Source organism: Cotesia typhae, unplaced genomic scaffold (genome assembly GCF_013202065.1).
Source record: "Cotesia typhae breed Kobodo isofemale line unplaced genomic scaffold, CoteBio_Ctyphae contig_5, whole genome shotgun sequence".
Taxonomy (NCBI): Eukaryota; Metazoa; Arthropoda; class Insecta; order Hymenoptera; family Braconidae; genus Cotesia; species Cotesia typhae.
In genome coordinates, this window is record NW_027423757.1 from 10,841,680 (window position 1) to 10,860,742 (window position 19,063).

A 19,063-nucleotide genomic window follows, 5' to 3' on the forward strand; every position below is an offset into this window, starting at 1 on the left:
GCGGTACAGAGAAAGCTTAAAGAGTAAGCTGATCAAGAGAAGTTCATACAACAGAAACAAAAAAGAAAAAGCGGTAATGGATGTAAAATAAGAGCAAGAGATGAGTGAGATGGGCGGGAGCTTTAAATAATCCAGGAACCCGTGGAGCGATGGTAGTTTACTGGTTGCAAGGATTTATGGGGGCGTGACAGCCGGTAATGAATTATTGATCAAGGACTCGATGGAATGTGCTGGTACTTGTGCTCCTGGCGTAGAGAAACAGGATGAATGTGGCTAATCCATGGCAACCCCTTTATGTGCTTGGACCTTCCGCCATCCTCGACACAGGATGGGAACCAATGGCAGCCCTACTTACGCGGTTCATACACTTTATCTCGAGCTACCAATCGCAGACCGTTTAATAACTTTAAACATCCAATTATCACGTTAATTAATTTTTAAAAAAAGGAAAGGAAGAGAAGTTAAAGGCAGCCACTCGAGAAAAAATATCCAGACGGTATTGTTGGCCGGAAGCGAGTCGAGTTATTTCTGAAAATAAACGACATGGAAAAATATCTTTGTCAGTTGTTCGACGTTTATACAAAGTCGTTATCGCAACCCTGCAGTATTTTCTATTCAATTTATTTTTAAATGTTATGTAATTATTCAAAGGCCGTTCAAATAATTGTCTTATTTAGTTACTTGTTATTATTATTATTATTATAATTTATTGTTTTGTATTTTAAATTATGATTGTAACTGTTTGATGGTAGGTAAAAATTATGCTTATTCAGTGAGAATTAAATAGAGACAATAATAAATTATAACAATACAGTAAACGTTTAGGGTCAAAAGCACCTGAAATTTCTGCTGGGAATCTTTACATTAAACTTGATCCGGATTTAAACTACGGTTTCTCTATTATTTTAATTCACTTCTTTAAAAATAGAATACTATTCACAGCTTATCATTTTTTTACGCTACAATCATTTGCTTCTATTTATAGATTAAATTTTACGATTTTTACTATTATAGATAAAGTTTACGCTAGACTTGATTCAGAGATTTTTAAATTATTTTATTATTTTACAAAAAAATTAGACAATTATAAAAGCTTTTAATAAATTCAACTAATTTTAAATAATTCTTTCATTCAACTTGAATTTTCACTTGACTTGTATATTGGCTAGTAATAAATTAAAATTTTAAATTTAATTAATTTTGACTGCAAAAAATTACAATAATTCGTATGTGCCTATGAATGTAAAAAATTCAATTAAAGTCTAACAAAAATGCCTAGCTTAAAGAAATACAGTTTATAGATCGAGCTTTTACCCTAATTATGTTTGCCCAGTAAATTTGGGCTAAACAGATTCCCTTGAAGTAACATAATGTGAACTAGCAGTAAAAATCATGAAAAGTTTATCTTTAAAGGCCCAAGTGTAAGACCTAAGACGTTTACTGCTTATATCATCGAAGTCACGACAAAAAAGCTTAATTTAGAAGAGAAGAGCGTCTGAGCTTCGGTGTTTGAAAACAATGTAAGTGCATAGCAATATAACACAAAGTAGAGAAATTTAGGTTACATCAGCTTAGTTTACCAACAGCTGAATCCTTTTAGCTCCAACTAGAGATGTTATGTGTTGGTTGAGTAGGTTGTACGCTCTTGCTTTCAAACTCCTATGCCACTTCACTTACACCCGTATTCTATTTGCTGTCATAATAATAATAATAACACATTCAAGCATCCACACACGAGTACACATGTCTAACTCAACCTTTAATGTATCTACTCGTCACACAGTAATTGTAATAGTAATAATGATAATGGTAACAATGATAATAATTACATTAAGAAGCAAAAAGACTATAAAACAGAAGCTTTAAGATGAAATAAAATTCTTATCATTCTTCAGGGTTTTTATTGCCGCTTCTATCAAGACAAACATTTTATTGTTTTAATTCGTCTTTGATTCTGTTCTTGACAGTTTAACTTTACAATTTATTTCTTTTTTAATAATAATAATAATAATAATAATAATAATAATAATAATAATAATAATAATAATAATAATAATAATAATAATAATAATAATAATAATAATAATAATAGTAATAAAAGTTATTATAACTGAAGTGTAAAAAAGTGGCAAATTCTTTTGGTTGAATAAATTCGATATCTACTTAAGCTTGAGCACACTCTGGAATAAGTTGTAGACAATTAACGTGCCTCATCGCCGGAAGGGGAGCGGTGTCCTTGTAACTCGATGGCTAGAGAGAGAATATCTGGCAAATCGGGTCAAGACCTTGGGAAAGAAGAAAAGTTATTTCCCCGTCTCGAGTTTTCTTTTCCGTGTTAATTTATTATTTTATTATTATTATTATTATTATTATTATTATTATTATGCTATATGCTACATTTATTTTATTTTTATTTCATTTTATTTAGTCAATTTACACGCTCGTAAATGGAACAAGCTCTTTTTGCTCTGCACACCAAGATCTGCAGTGGGCGTTGGAAAAATAATAAATTGCTTAATTGATTTTTTACTCAATGCCGGAATTAACCGCATACATTTTTCTCTTTGTTTACGGTTCTAGTCTATTTTTTTAAGCTAAAATAATATACCAGTGTAAATATTTCTGGTTTAAATTATCTCAAAATTTAGGAGTTAAAAATTTTAAATAACTACAAATAAATTTATTTTTCATTAAAATAGAAAAGATAATTTATAGGACTTTTTTTTCTAATAATAAAATTAAAATCCTTTCAATTTTAATCTTAATATAAACAAACACCTGATGAATTTCTATTTTTTTATCAACCAAAATAATTTCCTACTCTACAAAATTAAATGAAAATTTTTATAATAATTTTTTAATTGAAAAAAAAATTCTAATCTTCAATAAAAAATTTTAAACTCTTAAATTTTTTCTTATAAACGTTCTTACTGCCTAAAAAGGTCGAAAAGTGTCCATCAGTTAAAAGATTTGCTCGAAAGAACCCGACAGATAAACTAAAACAATCACGGCGAAGGATTGTTGAAGGAAGAATCCATTTATAGAATACATATAGACATAAAAGCTCCCTCGGGATCGGAGAGTTCGGTCAAACGCAAAGCCTGCACTTGGTGTTGAGCTTTGAGCTTTGAGCTTACTGATAGGCAGGAGGAGGCCGCGTTGTTTCCAGGACACTCCAGGCACTGACGACCTTCTGGTAGTTGGCTCATGCCCCATCAGTTTTTTCCTATTTCTTTCCAGGGTTGACCCAGTTACCTTACGTCCTATATACGGTCCCACCTGTCTCCCCTCTTGCTTCCTTCTCTTCCTCTTGCTATTTCGTGACCCAAAGCGAGCTTTAAAGAGGACACGGGGAATTGAGTTTGACTCTGACTAACAGTGAGATTCGCAGCCATTATATATATTATATAGAGAGTTGTTTGAGGATAGAGGATAGAGGACAGAGGATAGGGGAGGACCAAGGGTGGCACCACCACCCCCCTTATTGCATTATAATGTCCAGAAGCCGGGAAAAGGTCAGGCGGGACCGGGGAAGTTTAGGTTCCTCTCAGCCTCCTCGCGGCTTACAAACTAGGTCATCCCCTGTTGCCCCGATGAAGAAGAGGGAGAATAGCGAGTTAAACCCTTCTGTCTGATGCTCCCAGTCTCTGGTTTTCTCTTTCTGTCGCTGTGTTCTCTTCTCGCCTCCTCGCCGAAAGGACTTTCGCTCACTATCACGCCGTCTTTCCGTTCGCCCTCTGCACCAGACTCTACTTCATCAGGCTTAGATTTTTTTTAAATAACTTTAATGTGTTTGTGATCTGTGAATTCAATATTCAATTGCTCTGAGGTCAGTAATAAACGAATTTATTTACATTTACATTTGCATTTTGTGTGATTGTAATTTTTGGTTGGTTAAATTTTGGCGTGACAAATGGAATTTCAAATTATTCGAATAGTTCTGGTTTACTCAGCGGACCGTCAAATTCATTATTTAAATTCAAATTTAATAGTCCTTAGTCGTTATTACATGCGCTGATTGATGGGCTCAATTTACGTATAGACTGGCTAATTCCACCAATGACAGCGGGTAGATTGTAGTCGGTATTATGTATTATGTATTTATAGAATTGGAAATTCACCAATATCCATCGAAATTAAGGATGCGATAAAATATTATTGAGCTGAGCTGGTAATTTCGCGGTAATTCTTCCGATAAATGGTGTTAATATTTTAAACTAATCAATTTTAATATTTTATTTCCTGGGTTTTATTTTATTCATTTCTTGTGTTTTAGAATTTTTTAATTGTATTTATCAATAATATATTAATTTTTATGTTTAAAAAAAGAATATTGATTCGGGAGTTTTAAATAATTGAATGAAGAAAAAATTTTATTTTTTTGAATTAAGCAGAAAATTTTTCAACTAAGAAACTTTTCTCCATTTAAGTGAATTTTACTTAATTTAAAAAATTTTTTTTGCTTGATTCTTATCAAAAAAATTCCTCAAAATATTTTTTTTGTTGTATTAAAAATGTCTTCTCTTAAAAATCAAGTTAATTTTTATATCAATTTTGGATAAAAATATTTTTTAGCTTAATTAATTTTCTTTGTAATTTTAAAATACAAATTTATTATTTTTTTTTTTTTTTTAATTAAGATTATCTTTTGCGATGAATACAATAAAACCAGAATAAATAATAAAAGTTGAGCGGTTGCTATTACTTAACTGTCCACAGACACAGGCATAGAGGAAATAAAATTATTTAACTACAATCTATCGAATGATCCTGAAGTTGCTGTGAGTGGCAGAGCCGTGACATTGAGTGCCATTGTGTCTTTCTCATCGACATTAGCACAAACGCACTGTACTGCAGTCACAATCACAATTTTACATCACTAAGACAATTAGCGTCATAGCTAATTTCTGACCACTCGGTTTAGTCGATTAGTACCACGTGTTGCATTACAGATAAACTTTGTAAATCTTCGTCGCGTGACGAGCTAGTATCTTCTATCCGCTCTCTGCAGTTTCTGCTCTATTACTTCTATCTCACTTCCTCGCTATGGCTTATTCGCTTTTACTGATTCTTATTATTATATTACTGTTTCCGAATAGTTTAATCATTAGTCATTATCATCAATATCTTTTTAAATACACAGAAAAAAAAATTTTTTTTCAATTAAATAATTCATGTGATTTATTTTCGAATAAAAAAATTTTTAATTAAAATTTTAAACAATAATTTTAATTTTTTGATCAAAAAATAATTTTATTATTAAAATTAATTATAATTATTAAAAAAAAAAAAAAAAACAAAAGTAAATGCTACTAAAATTTAAAAAATTTAACTTGTCTGACCAGGAGCGTACACCTACTACTTATTTGGCATTGATAATTCAACCAACCAAATCCCTACTAATAATAATACAAAGGTATTATAAAATCCACAGGCAATTTGTTAAATTAAAAAAATTTGCATATGATTATTCAAAATGCATACAATAATTTATTTGTTCAAATGAATAGTTAGGCGTCTGATAATTTAAAAATTAAAGAGAATTAAAATATGAAAACTCTCTAAAAACCTAAAAAAGTGATATCAATAAAGTGCTTGCGCAACAATATATACATTTGCGCAATTACTTTACCAAGATAATTAAAGAATAATATTATTTTATTATCTCGAGTTTCTCGATACCAATAGAAACCCATCTAAACCGCTACGCGTGCATATAATCCTAGCGTGCAGTGAATTACGTAATTGTACTTGTACGACCACAGATTGCCAGGAGCGGCCATAGCCATGTAATGACGATTGAGTTTCTCTGTGTACTAATTCTAATACCGCCCAATCTAGCTAATACACTATCAACATATAATAATAATAATAATAATAATAATAATAATAATAATAATAATAATAAAAATCACAATTATGAAAAAGAAGAGTATAATACATATATAAAAATAAATATGTTGACAGAGCCAGGAGGATTTGTTAGAAAAATTAATAATTTTATTGTTTACTCATGAGCCATTATTAATAAGTAAATATATTAATGTACTTTTATATTTAAATATTAAAATATTATTTTATTTTAATAGTAATGTTTATTTAGCAGACCACGGTCTAATGAGTAATGAGATTATGAATGCACGGATGAATGTTGAGTGGGCGATGCGATGGACGTGAATGTTTTAGTGTCGATGAGAATATCAAGCCAAGTTTAAATTGGAACAGGGTGGATTGGACACCTGGCAAGCTGACCTGGCTTCAACACTGATTTGTTCTTTCCCATTTGTCACTTCTCCTTTTTCGTTACCCTCTATTTCTCTTTCTCTTAAGCTCTGTTTTTGTTCAGGCTATAATTGTCGACTATTTACATTGTTTATTCGATTCATTTATTTATCAACTGTTTAATAATAAAAAATATTAAAGGATTTAATTTATTCGGTTCAATAATTTATGCGAGGGGTGTTATAAATTATCCAGGGATCTAAAATAAATTTTTGTCAGACTATTGAACGTAGGAATTTATTTTTTCAACAAAAAATCATTTTTAATTTATCAATCAATTATTTTTAAGTAATATAATCTATTAGAAAAAAATTTCTAGATTTTTTTTACCGTTTCTAATTTTATTTTTTATTCATTAAAGCTTATTGTAAAAAAAATTTCACGAATATTTTTTTAACAATTGAAAAAAAAAATAAAAATAGAAAACAATTAAAAATTTTTTCAACCGATAATATCAATCAGCCTGACGTAGAACAATAAAAAACGACATGGGGATCAAAGAGTAATAATACTATACATAAATAGTAATAGTAATACGACGATTAAAAGGTGCAGGTGTGAGTCATGCGATTCTAGTTTCCAACAGAATAGAAGCAGAAACAGAAACAGAACTAAACTAAACGTGTACAGTATCAGAATAAGTCTAAGTACTATTATATACAGCGGTAGTAATTGCGGGTTTCCGGGTCGCTCGTCCACGAAAAACAAGGACACATTCTCGCGCTTGAAATTTCATATTATACTTCAATTTAACTCGCGCGTACAGAATTCTAGTATTAGCAATACAACTGAGTTAAATTAATGCAGCTTAATTGAAATATCTATTAATTTAATTAAATCAGGTGAAAAATCTAAATTCTTCAGTGTTGAATTTTTTAAATAAAGAAAATAATTTTTAACAGCTTCATCGTTTTAATTTTAGTACAAAAATTCTTGAATTAAAATTATTTTTTTATTCAAAAATTTTTTTTCAGTTCATTATTTCGACGTTCTAATTTCCATTTTAGACAATCGTTCATTTATACGAAAAAACAATTAGTTAAAAATTTATTATCACTTTAAAAAATTATTTAATACTTAATAGAAGTATAATGTTTTGATTTAGATCATTCAAATAATTTATAATTGGACTTTTACTACATCAAAATGTTAAAAAATCACCCTCTAAAAAATAAGGAATAAGACCAATTGCTAATTAGACCTTTGATTTAAAAAATGTATCCAATTTTTAGTCTAAAAAATAAAATAAATTCTATTTAATAACTGAAAAAAATTAAAATTGACACTAAAAAATTTTCACCAATTTTAATTAATTAATAAAATTTATATTTTGTATTTTTGATACTTTGGAACGCATTATTACGTTTTTCTGTGCGACTACTGTACTGACACCATTAAATTACACCATTACACCTAACTACTCCATATTATTATTATTATATTAAATTTGCTGCGTTTTGCGATTAGTGATTCTCTATGTACAATGTACTAAGTAATACGTAAAATGTACAATGTAGTGTAGATAGGAGCGCTCAGCTCACACTCAGCCCACACCAACAATATTTATACTCACATGCTAACACATACACTAATACTCTATACACTTAATACTAATATACATATGCAAAGTAGTGTAGCAACTACACTAGCCAGTTACGCAACCCAGCCATCCCGATTTATTTTCGTCATAGAAAAACCAGTGCAGCGCCCGAGAAACGCCTGCTCCGTGCTCTCATATACTGTCCCCCTTTTTTATTTTTCTACTATTTACTCTCGTGTCGTAACTTAATGCTAAATTTAAATAAATAACACTGATTCAATTTTTAGTTTAAGGGACACTAATTAACCTTAGTCTATTACATTGAGAGTTAGGCTCTAGATTTTTAATTATTATTATTATTAGCACTTGCATTATAAATTACATTCGAGTAAATTTATAAAATTGAATTCGGTAAATTGTTAGAATTTTTTATTTACGCGGCATTTATTTCATTTAAAACGCGCTTATATTATAAACATAATTATTATTCATGTATCGTCATTGACGCAATGCATTCATCAAATATGCGGCCTCGTAATTTCTAAAACGCTTCATGCAAACTACTGAATTATCTATTATATGTTGTGGATATATAATGGAATAAAATCTAATGAAATTCAATAGAATGAATTTTGTTGTTTTTTTTATTGATATGATAGCAAGTAGCAGATGACTGAGTGTTGGGTGATTTATTATTATTACTGGATACTGGAAATAGAAATTTAATAAAGCTATAAGATAAATAGATCATTTTTATTATTATTTTTTAATTAATTCGATAATTTGTTCAGAAGAAATGATTAAAATAAATTATTAAAAAATATGTAGAAAATTTAGAAAATTATTATTATTATTATTATTATTATTTTTTTTTTTTTTTTTAAGTAATTTACAATAGTAAAACTTACAATCTATTTTTAAAAGAATTTTAATTTAAAAAATTTTATGTAAAAAATATTTAATTTTTACATTTAAAGTATCACAATTTAAAAAATTTTCTCTTTCTAGCATCAAGTAACAGATTATACAGATTTCTTTAAATTAAAGACCATAAAAAAAAAAAGTAATAAAAATTTTTTTATTTTTAAAATTTGACTTATAATTTATGAAAAATTGTCAATTTTTTTTGCCACTTAAAAAAAATTAATTTATACTTCTACAATTACAAAATATCAAAACTCTGCTAATTATTTGTTTCCACAACAAATGTTATGTTAAAAAATAGAGTTAAAATTTTTTTATTGCCCTCTCAGTTTAATAAATCTTATGTTTTATAAACATAAAAAAAAAGTGCATCTGCTACTTGTCATCCCATCAATAACAAATTTTGACGCTTGACTTTTCAAAAACGCGGTCTCTTTCTTACCGACTCTGCGTGAAAGATTTGTTAAATGCGTGCAATATCCAAAAGTATGAGCAAATCAGTAGTCTACGTCCTCGACACGTGAGATCGTTTTCGATCATGCAATTTCTGATGATGCTCCCTTATGCGCGTATATATAGAAATGAAAATGTACCAGGACCGTCAGTCGATCTGTATCGCGTCCGCGACTCAACTAGTTACTCGCCTCGTACTCGATATAAATAATTCAATTAAATCGTTATAATTATATCATAATCAGTTAATTGTAATCACTCTATTGCTATTGAGATGTTTAATTGCGAGCTTCACGTGTAAGGACAGTAAAAATAAAAGTAAAACCAAAAACCAAAAAAAAAAAAAAAAAATAGTAAATGAAAATAAAAAACTAAAAGCGGTAATTGTAATAATTATCATCATTCGAAAAGTACTGTTTTGTGTAAATTGAATAGTTTAGTTGTTTGATAGTCACTCAGTTTGAAACTTGGCACAAGTATTTTCACATAAGCCAACTTAACTAGGATTGTGTAATATCGTCTTGTCGTGGTCGTCGTTTGGCCTCGCACGCGCCACGGCTCTGCTCAGTAAACTTTATTCTACTTGCCCGTTCGCGATCGCCACCTCTACAGTCATACACTATTATTATTATTATTATTATTATTATTATTATTAAACATACATACAGACAAACTTAGCACGTAACACACCAACACATGAAAAACGATCGTCTCCCCGGGATCTCGCTACTACAACTCGCGTTCTGATCGCGTTCTCACTTACGCTCATCTAGTATTCCTCTAGTCGTCAACCAAGAGCTAGCTGCAGCTCACTGTCACTTTATTTCCATTAACATTTATTAAAAACACATTTATTTATTATCTGACGATTTTTAACGTTAATTGGTTTTTTAATTTACAACTTTGTTTGGTTTTACACGTGCGTTTTTATAAGAGTGCTAAATTCAGTTTATGATTTTTGAATTATTAATAAATCAATTTAATTTTTAAAATTCAAGCTATAACTTTTTTTTTTTTTTTTAACGTAAATTTTATCTTAAAAAAATCCAAAAATTTTGTCAAAAATTAAAAATTATTCATTTTTTATTTAAAAAAAAAAAAATCCATGGTTTTTTTAATAAATTATTTAGTCAAAAAAATCGTTATTTTTTGACTAAATATTTTTAATCTCACAGAAGACTTTTTACAAAAATAAATTTAAAAAAAAAAAAAAAATACTAGGAGTGAGTGAGAACTAAACTCGGTGTGCAGTGGGTCAGTTTTTAAATAACCGATCGGAAAATAATGAGTTTATCGTTTGTTACTGATCGCAACAATAAAAAAAGTACCGAGTGGATGTAGAATGTAGATTAAGAAAGAGGGGATAAGAGAAAAATAAAAAGAAAAGCTTTGGTACAGTACTATTATTAGTGCACTAGCGATCGTGCCAATGGTGTCAGAATCGTTTGTTATTTTATCGCTAATTAACGTCAATTACTTAGTACTTAATTATTATAACAGTCTTACAACTAAAACTAAAACAAAAAAGTTCAAAGTTAAAACTCAAGACTGATAAATCGGTAATTTTTGATACTTATCAGGAAATAAAGAGATCGCGATTTTTACCAAGTGCTTTCCGTAAAATTAACACGAGCCAGTGAGCCGTTTCGTAATGAAGTAATTAGAAAAAAGAAAATATGCATTAGCGTCAATTGAGTACGAGGTTAGACCGTGGGAGTGGTCGACCGGAAGTTTACTCGTTCTCTTCGGTGACAGAATAAACACCGGGCAAACACCAAACTTACTAACGAATAAATAAATAAATTAGTTGGTAATTAAAAAAAAAATAATAATTATTATTAATAAGGGAGGGAAGAAAAGTGTCGAGTGAAAGAGAAAGATAAATAGAATAGTGGCAGTTGGGGCTCGTGCCAGATGCGCGTTTACACGGGCCCTGAATACTGTAAATGCACTATCTGGTACGACATCTCTTCTGTCATTGTCACCAAATTGTCAACCTGTTATTATTGTACCGGCTCCACTGGTGATCTGACAACTTCTTATCCTTAAATCTCCTAAATACTCTTTTTTATTGTTTATTATTATTTTATTATAATTATTGTTGTTATCATTGTCATTTAATGTTTTTATTTCTTAGCCTTAACTTTAGAAAGGACAAACCACGTCCTTGCCACACCCTTCAATACACTCTGTTCATATTTATCTTCTTACTCTGTATTTTGTATTCTGTAATTCATTAAGATATTGAGGTCATGTGTTATTATTGTTTTTGTTTTCATTACATTGTATACTTTTATTGTTATTAAAGTATTTTTAATAAATTGCCTTTACATTATTGTTTACTGTAGTTACTTTTTATTATTATACTAAAAACAGCGGACACTTTTTTTTTTTTATTAAAAAAAAATTTTATTTGAAAAGAAAAAAATTTTTGTCTGCTATTTTTGGTTTATTAATTTTTAAGGTTTATAATTGCAGATTTGAAGAAATTTTTGGAGAAAAAAAAATAATTGTAATATATTTTAAATAAAAATTTAAGAATTTAATTGTAATTTAAATAATTCATTTCACTTGCGCCTTATTTCATTGTTTTATTTTTATGTTAAAATTTTTTAATATTCTTATTTTTTTAAATTTTATAGATTTTTTAAATAAATTATCAAGTGTCTTATTTAATTATAATTTAAAATGTAAATATTTATCTCGAATAAAATTGAATAAATAAAGATAATCTCATCAAAAAAGCGTTTAATTTTCACAAATTTATTCACCCCATTTTCACCCTTCACAATTAATTTTAATTAATAATTGATATTAATAAAAAAAAAAAAAAAAAAAAGCAGCAATTATTTTTAAGTTTTAAATATTTTGTAGAAAAATTGGGAGCTAAATAAAGGTGAAGGTGTAAGGACAAGCGGAATACAAGATACTTAAAATGTAGCAAGACAGAAAAAAAGTAATAAATTGATAGTCCGAATTGAATTGAATGCAGAATAAATATATACAATCCATAAATTATAAATAGCTTAGCACTGAAAGCCAAAATAAAATGATAGAGCTGCCAATAAAAATTGTGAGAGCTTTGAGGTTAATGGGGAGTAACTAAATAAAGCTTAGCTGAATAGAAATCTGCCGCGGACAAGCATCGGGCTTTTAAACTTTTAAACTTTTAAACTTTGTAATATTAATTGAAAAATAATAATTGTAGAATAGAGTTGAAGAGGACGACGGAAGATGTCGCTGAAGAAGCCATCGAGAATGGACGATAACCTTGTAGATGATTATGATGAGCTGGAAGAGCTGGTTCTTTGGGGTTTTCTTAACAGACAGGCAGATAGATAACATAAGGGTGGATTTAGCTGATAAATAAGGCGACTGGCGTGTTGGCAGTGTGGTTAGCTGGTTGTGTTATGCCTTCAAACACGACCGCTATCGACACTGCAGTTACGACGGTCGCAATAATCCATCAGGATCCCGTCATCTCGTACTTTCTTCAGCCTTCAACTTCTGCTATTTATTTAACTCGGATACTTATTTGCTGGATTTACACCAACGGATTTTATTCTTAATTAAATTAGATTAAATATCAATATCAATATCAATTCATTCTTTGCATTATCAAATCTTGCAATCATTAAATATGTCCATCGTCACTTCATCTTCATTTAGCATCCAATATGCTACATTTATTATTTATTTTTACTTTTATTTATCAAGTGCTGTTAGATTATATTTTATTTTTTTAAATTTGTTTTAATTTTGTGTATTTTAAAAAAAAATTTTTTTATTAAAAAATATAAAATATATATTAATAATTTATCAAATTATAGAAAATTATTTTTCCACGGAAAAAAGTAAACTTTAATAAATAATTGTCGATTTATAAAAATTATCATTTCAAACAGTAAAGTCGTGATTTTAATAATCGCTTTAAAATATTTATCATTTAAATTCTACAATTTATTTTTTACATGGAGCAAAATGTTAAAGTATAATAATTTAGAATTTTGACTTTGATATTTATCTATTTATCATTTTGTATCTGAAAAATAATCGTATGATATACAAAAGTTATTTTGGAGCAAGAAGAAATTTTCTTGGCTCAAGAAAAATTTTTTGGATCAAAAAATTTTTAATTTTCAATCTTCTTTAATATTTTCTTGAGCCAAGAAAATTTACACTCCAATGAAGAATTTTTACTTTTTTCCATATAAAAAAAATTTGCTTTATTGAAAAAAATTCTTAAATTTTTAAAGAAGAAATATATTTGATTTTTATCTATTAAAAAATATATCTTTGATAGATTTTAATTATATATAAAACATTTTAAAAAATTATATATTATAAAAATTTTATTTCTTATTTTTATAAAAAAATTTTTATTTAAGTTAAATAATTAAAATTTTTATGTAAAGATGTACTTATAAAAAAAAAAAAAAAAATATGTTCATAAAATGAATCAGCGAAGTCAGTTTATGATCCATTACATTCACATATATAATACCAGTAATAAAACAATTTCATTCTATTTATAATAAATAACAGCTCATAATGAAAAGTGAATAAATTAAAATTAATAATTGTCATTGTCTACTTGCAGATCCGCCTACGTGTCCTTTGGAGGACTTTTGATGCGATTGCAAGGCGACGCTAACAATCTTCATGGCTTCGAGATCGACCAGAGCATGTACTTGTTAATGAAGAAACTCGCATTTTAAAAAGACCCAAAAAACAATTTTTATACTTTTATACATTTTATACTGAAGAAGAAAAAGAAGAATTGAGTAAAAAGTACAAAGGAATTATTTTTTTGTTTTGCATTTGATCGATCGCTGGAGATTTCTGGATATCGCATGTTCTGCAAAAGTTTGTTTGCTTTATACATATTCTAGTTAAACATTCTAGCGTATGTTAATATTCAAACCTTGCGACGCAGCCCTAGAGTATGCAAATATATACTTACACGTATATTTACATATGTGTATCACGTCTTGTTGACTTATAAACAGTATGTTTCTCATTGCCAAATTTGTCCGTTTTATGCCAATAAATATATCATTTTTTTTCTTTTTTTTGTCATATTAATTAAATTTTATGTTTTTAATTTTTCTATAATTTTTAAATTTATTTTATAAATGTCATATTTTTATAATTTAAATTATTTGCAAAGATTTTAATTAAAAAAATTTTAATTGTATTTATAAAAAAAAAAAAAATCAAACTTAATTTTTTTTATTATAAAAAAAAAAATATAAAACAAATTTTGAAACAACCAAAAAAAAAAATTGGGATAAAATTATTTTTGTAATTTTTACCGACAAAAAATTTTCTAAAAATCAATAAAAAAAATTGCAAACAAAATTTTAACATAAAAAAAAATATTATTTATTAAATAACTCATCACCGAACCTCGTAAATCCTCAATAATAAATCAATCCCGAAAAACATTTATTTCCCTACTTTAAATATAGCAGTAAGAAATATAAATTAATATAAGAAACTAAAATTTGGATGTACACCAATCTCTAAAATAAATAGCCGGTGCATCATAGAGTCTAAATGTGCTGCGTAAATCCGATGAAAATAGGTGCCAGGCACATGCGCTGCATTCTTAATTCACCGACTAACGAGCGCGATGAGTGCGGCCCACGATCTTTATGTTAACACTCGAATCCCGGCACAAGAAAAACACCTCAATAGTCATAAAAAAACTAGTAAGAATCTTTAATAAATATTTATCCGGTCAAATTAATTGTTTGTTTATTCATCAGTCGTCTGATGTGTGAAAAATCGCTAAAAAATCTTCCATTTCTTCTTTTAAAATATTTCTTCAACTAAAAATAAATTTTTCCATCTTCCCCTTTGTATTAAAAATAATAATTAACTGCAAAAAAGCGGCTGCATTAAAAATATGCAGGAGTCAATTAGAGAGTAAGAGCTAATTTATATAATTAAACTCGCGACATGTGACCTTGTACGGTTGATCGCGAAGCCCTCGTACATTACAATGCACAATAGGACAGCGCGTGGGTTGGCGCACGCTCTTTGTAATGCCAGAGCAATAGAGGAATCCGCAAGAACTAAGTAAAGCCAAAAGAGAAGAATAATAAATAATTCTGCAAGTAGTCTAATAGAAATAAAAATCTTCTCAAGATGGCAGCCGCAGATCTCTTCAGCCGCCATCTCGTAGTTCTCCAAATTATGCAATCGCAAATGCCAGGAATAAGCGCCTGGTCCTAAATAGATTGCCCCAGTGACACATTTAATGCTCGGTTAACTTTTGCGCAGCCCATTTCGATAATTTAACTAAGCAAAATTCAAAAATTCAATTTTTATTATCATTTTAACAATTTTCATTCGCCATTTTGTCAACATTATTTTGCGCTATCGTTTTTATCTCTATTCCCAGTCTATTACTTCAATTTATAAGGTTTTATTATGTAAGTTTGCATTTATTATGACAATTGCAGTATCTGATTGTTATAAATTAGATTTATTAACTATCAATTGCATTATGTTAATAGAATATTGCAAGTGCGTTCTTTTGCATAAGAGCGTACCTTTTATGGCGCGCTGGTTGCTGCTGGCATCTCGCAGGGTTTTAAGGTACTTTTTCACTCGAGTTTCTTTATCATTTGTCGTAACAGTGAGAAATTTGAATTATATTTTTTTAACTTATGATAACGATGAGTAATTTAAATTTAATAAATTTTTGTTTTTATCAGAAAGATAAAATTGAATTATTAAATATATGTAATTTGATAAAAAACCGATCTTTCCGACTTTTAAAATAAAAATTTTTTTATTCTTGATGTTATCCTCATCAAGAGCTTTTATTTGAATACCCACATGCATTTTTTCATATATATTATATATATCATAAATATGAGAAATATCATATATATAAAATATATGAAAAAATTGATGTGGGTATTCAAATTAAAGCTCTCGATGAGCGTAACATCAGGATGAGCTTAAATCGTTCAAAATATCATTAGTAGACAAAATACACTGTCATTTCTTTATCATTACCATTTTTTTAGATCAATATGCAATCATAATTTTTTTTTTTTTTTTTTTTTTTACAAAACTTGTTCAAAAATTAGAGTAAATTTATACACAATCACAAATGACTCATCTTCCGAATCCATAGCTGAGACTCTAACCTGCCAAGCATAATAAAATATTCAATAAAAAAAAAATAATTATCTACAAATCCAGTGAAGTGTAAACAGAAGATCGATAGTACTCGAAAATATTTATACAGTTCCGAAAATAGAAGCCCTAATCCTAAAACAATAAGATATATACTCCAGAATCGACCACATATTCTCCTCTTTTTTTTCTTCTCTTCTCTCCTATTCCGGTGGAAGGGCAAGCTATAATTTAATTCAATTGTCGAGTCACCGGGAGCTCCCAGTTCCGAGTTAAGAAGCATCAAGCACCAGGCTGGGGGTGAGGGGGCGCGGCCACCCCTGGAGATTAGAATTATCGACAACGATTGTATGTCTTCCAAAAATACTTAGAGTCACTTCCGACGGTGATTAACAGGAGTCGTTCATCGAAAAGTGACGAATAGTGAGGATGTACCGATTGCATGATTAATCATTTAGTCAACTTGTATTAGATGTCCCAAATTTTTTTTTTTTTTTTTTTTTTTTTTAATGGACATGCAAGCAAATCAATAAGTCGATTTTTTTACCTGCGGCAGATATCGACTAATATAAATATAAATATAAAATATAAGACCCGTGTATTTCGAGTGGTCTCGATTGATTGGTAGTCGTAGGGTATTGTCATATTAATTTGTTCCAAATCAGTGCATCATGTCAAGGGAGGGAACAGAGCACGCAACTTTTCACACACATAAACACATTTATAATGTATACGTATTATAATTTAATGGCTTTCACAGCTGGAAACATTTTTCATCGTTATTTCTGATTTAATAAATATAATCGCCTATATGTACTAGTAATTTTTTGTTCTTTTCTCTACGCTCTATTTTTTTTTAAACATCATTCAAACTCAGTTTGTTTTGTACTCAATAATAATTTTTGTGTTTATTTCTTCAAGCATGTACGCCTTTTCACAATGTTTAATCGTTAATTTTGTTTTTTTTAAATATTTTAAATAATATAATAATAACTTCCGTTTTTTTTTTTTTTTTATTATTTATGATCAGTTTTATACGAAATTTTACTTAAACTTCACCTAAGCTAAGTAGCTATTTGGTTAATAAATCACGGTAAATTTTAGAGGATATACTTTTGCCGCTAATTAATTTTTTTTTTAATTTTTAAATTAAAAAAAAAATTAATTTGTTAAAAATTTTATTTCTTAGCTTTGTTGAAAAAAAATTTTTTTGATTAAAAAAAAATTAATTTTTAATTGACAACTGGCGAATTATCATTCAAAATAATTATTTTTTTAATTATGACATGACTTATGACTTCTCTCAACGCTAGACCCTTAAAACTATTTATATTCATAGTTATCAGAAAATACTTGATAAAAAATTGAAATAGTAATTTTTAACACACTCGCCATAATATCTTCCAAGAAATCTAGCATAGTATATTCACGATTTTTCTCCAGAGGTCACGGCATCGATCCTTCTCCCCGACTCGGATAAATAGACCCTTCTTAGTCTTGCTCGTACAGAAAATGGGAATTTCAAAGCAATTTTTTCCCGTCACCAATTAGAATTTCCACAAAAGCTAAATTCTAAATCACGAAATCGCCCGGGGTTGAATAAGACAATACATTTTTTTTAACTTGTACAAATTGAAACTCCCTAAATTTTTATTTTTCACAGTCTTTTTATTATAATCATTATTATTGAGAAAAAATGGCTTTATTAAAATTTTTTTCAGATTTTATTTACAAAGTTAAAATTTATTTTTAATTTTGTACTTTTGCCATAAATTAAATCAATAAATAAAATTTAAAAAAATATTTTATAGAAAACAAAATTATGATTTTTATAATTGAATTTTATTGTAATTAATTAATTATTTTTTTTAAAAACAAAAAAGCAAAAATTTCACTAACTAATCAATCTTTCACCAAAATGATTAAAGGGACGTCTAAATATTATTTGTACAGCAAACATTATGTTATGAACATACACCCTGACAGGTCAAAGCGACCCCAGTTGACTCTACAATACATCAATACTCAATACTCAATCGAACAATCGTTGCTCCAAATCTGACCCTTTCCCTCCAAAAAGTCCCGTACTATACAAACTATACCTTGGGAAAATTCATACAATCAATTCTTCTCTCCCTTTCTCTTCCATTAATAAAAATAAAAATAAAAATAAAAATAAAAATAAGAAGCAACTTCCGAAAAAGTGACTTGCATTAGTGATAATAAATAAGGTTCCGTTCAATTCTTTTCCGGTTTTTCAGAAATTTCATTTCACTCCATCCGATTCCAGCTAAGTGTTACTGAAATTTAAATTCAACACACGATGAAAAATTTCAAAGTCTAATCCGGGGATTAAGCTTTGCCTTTCAATTGGACCCGGGAGAGCAAAATAACAGAATTAACAAACTTTAAATTCATTAAGCCTCTGCTTTTTCGAAAAGATATTCTTCATTATATTTTTTTTTTTTATTGCGCAGTTTAAAATTTAAAATTTTTATATGTGTGTAAATACAATTATTAAAAAATTACACGTGTAATATGTTGCTGAATTTAAATGAAATTTTTCTCTTTTGAAGTCAAAGGAATTCCGGAATTCATAAGCTACAAATACTCAAAATAAAAAATTTTTTTTTATCTAGAGATGTATTTTATCAACTGTGAAAGAGGGATCTCTCTTTAGAAGTTGAAGGAATATCATGGAATTTTTAA

At 28.4% G+C, this 19,063-nt stretch overlaps 1 protein-coding gene across 3 annotated transcripts in view; it reads left to right on the top strand.

The window, feature by feature from the left end:
* The window catches only part of Rpb8 (DNA-directed RNA polymerases I, II, and III subunit Rpb8), a 32,043-nt gene extending 17,503 nt beyond the window's left edge, over nt 1-14,540 (top strand). The window contains exon 4 of one of the 3 annotated variants that reach the window (XM_074248663.1): nt 13,800-14,538. In XM_074248663.1, the coding sequence (XP_074104764.1) occupies nt 13,800-13,917 (118 nt within the window). In that variant the 3' untranslated portion in view covers nt 13,918-14,538. Of the gene's footprint in view, nt 1-13,799 lie in introns of all 3 variants that reach the window. The other 2 variants (XM_074248664.1, XM_074248662.1) reach the window with 2 other exon arrangements.
* The last annotated feature ends 4,523 nt before the right edge of the window (nt 14,541-19,063 follow it).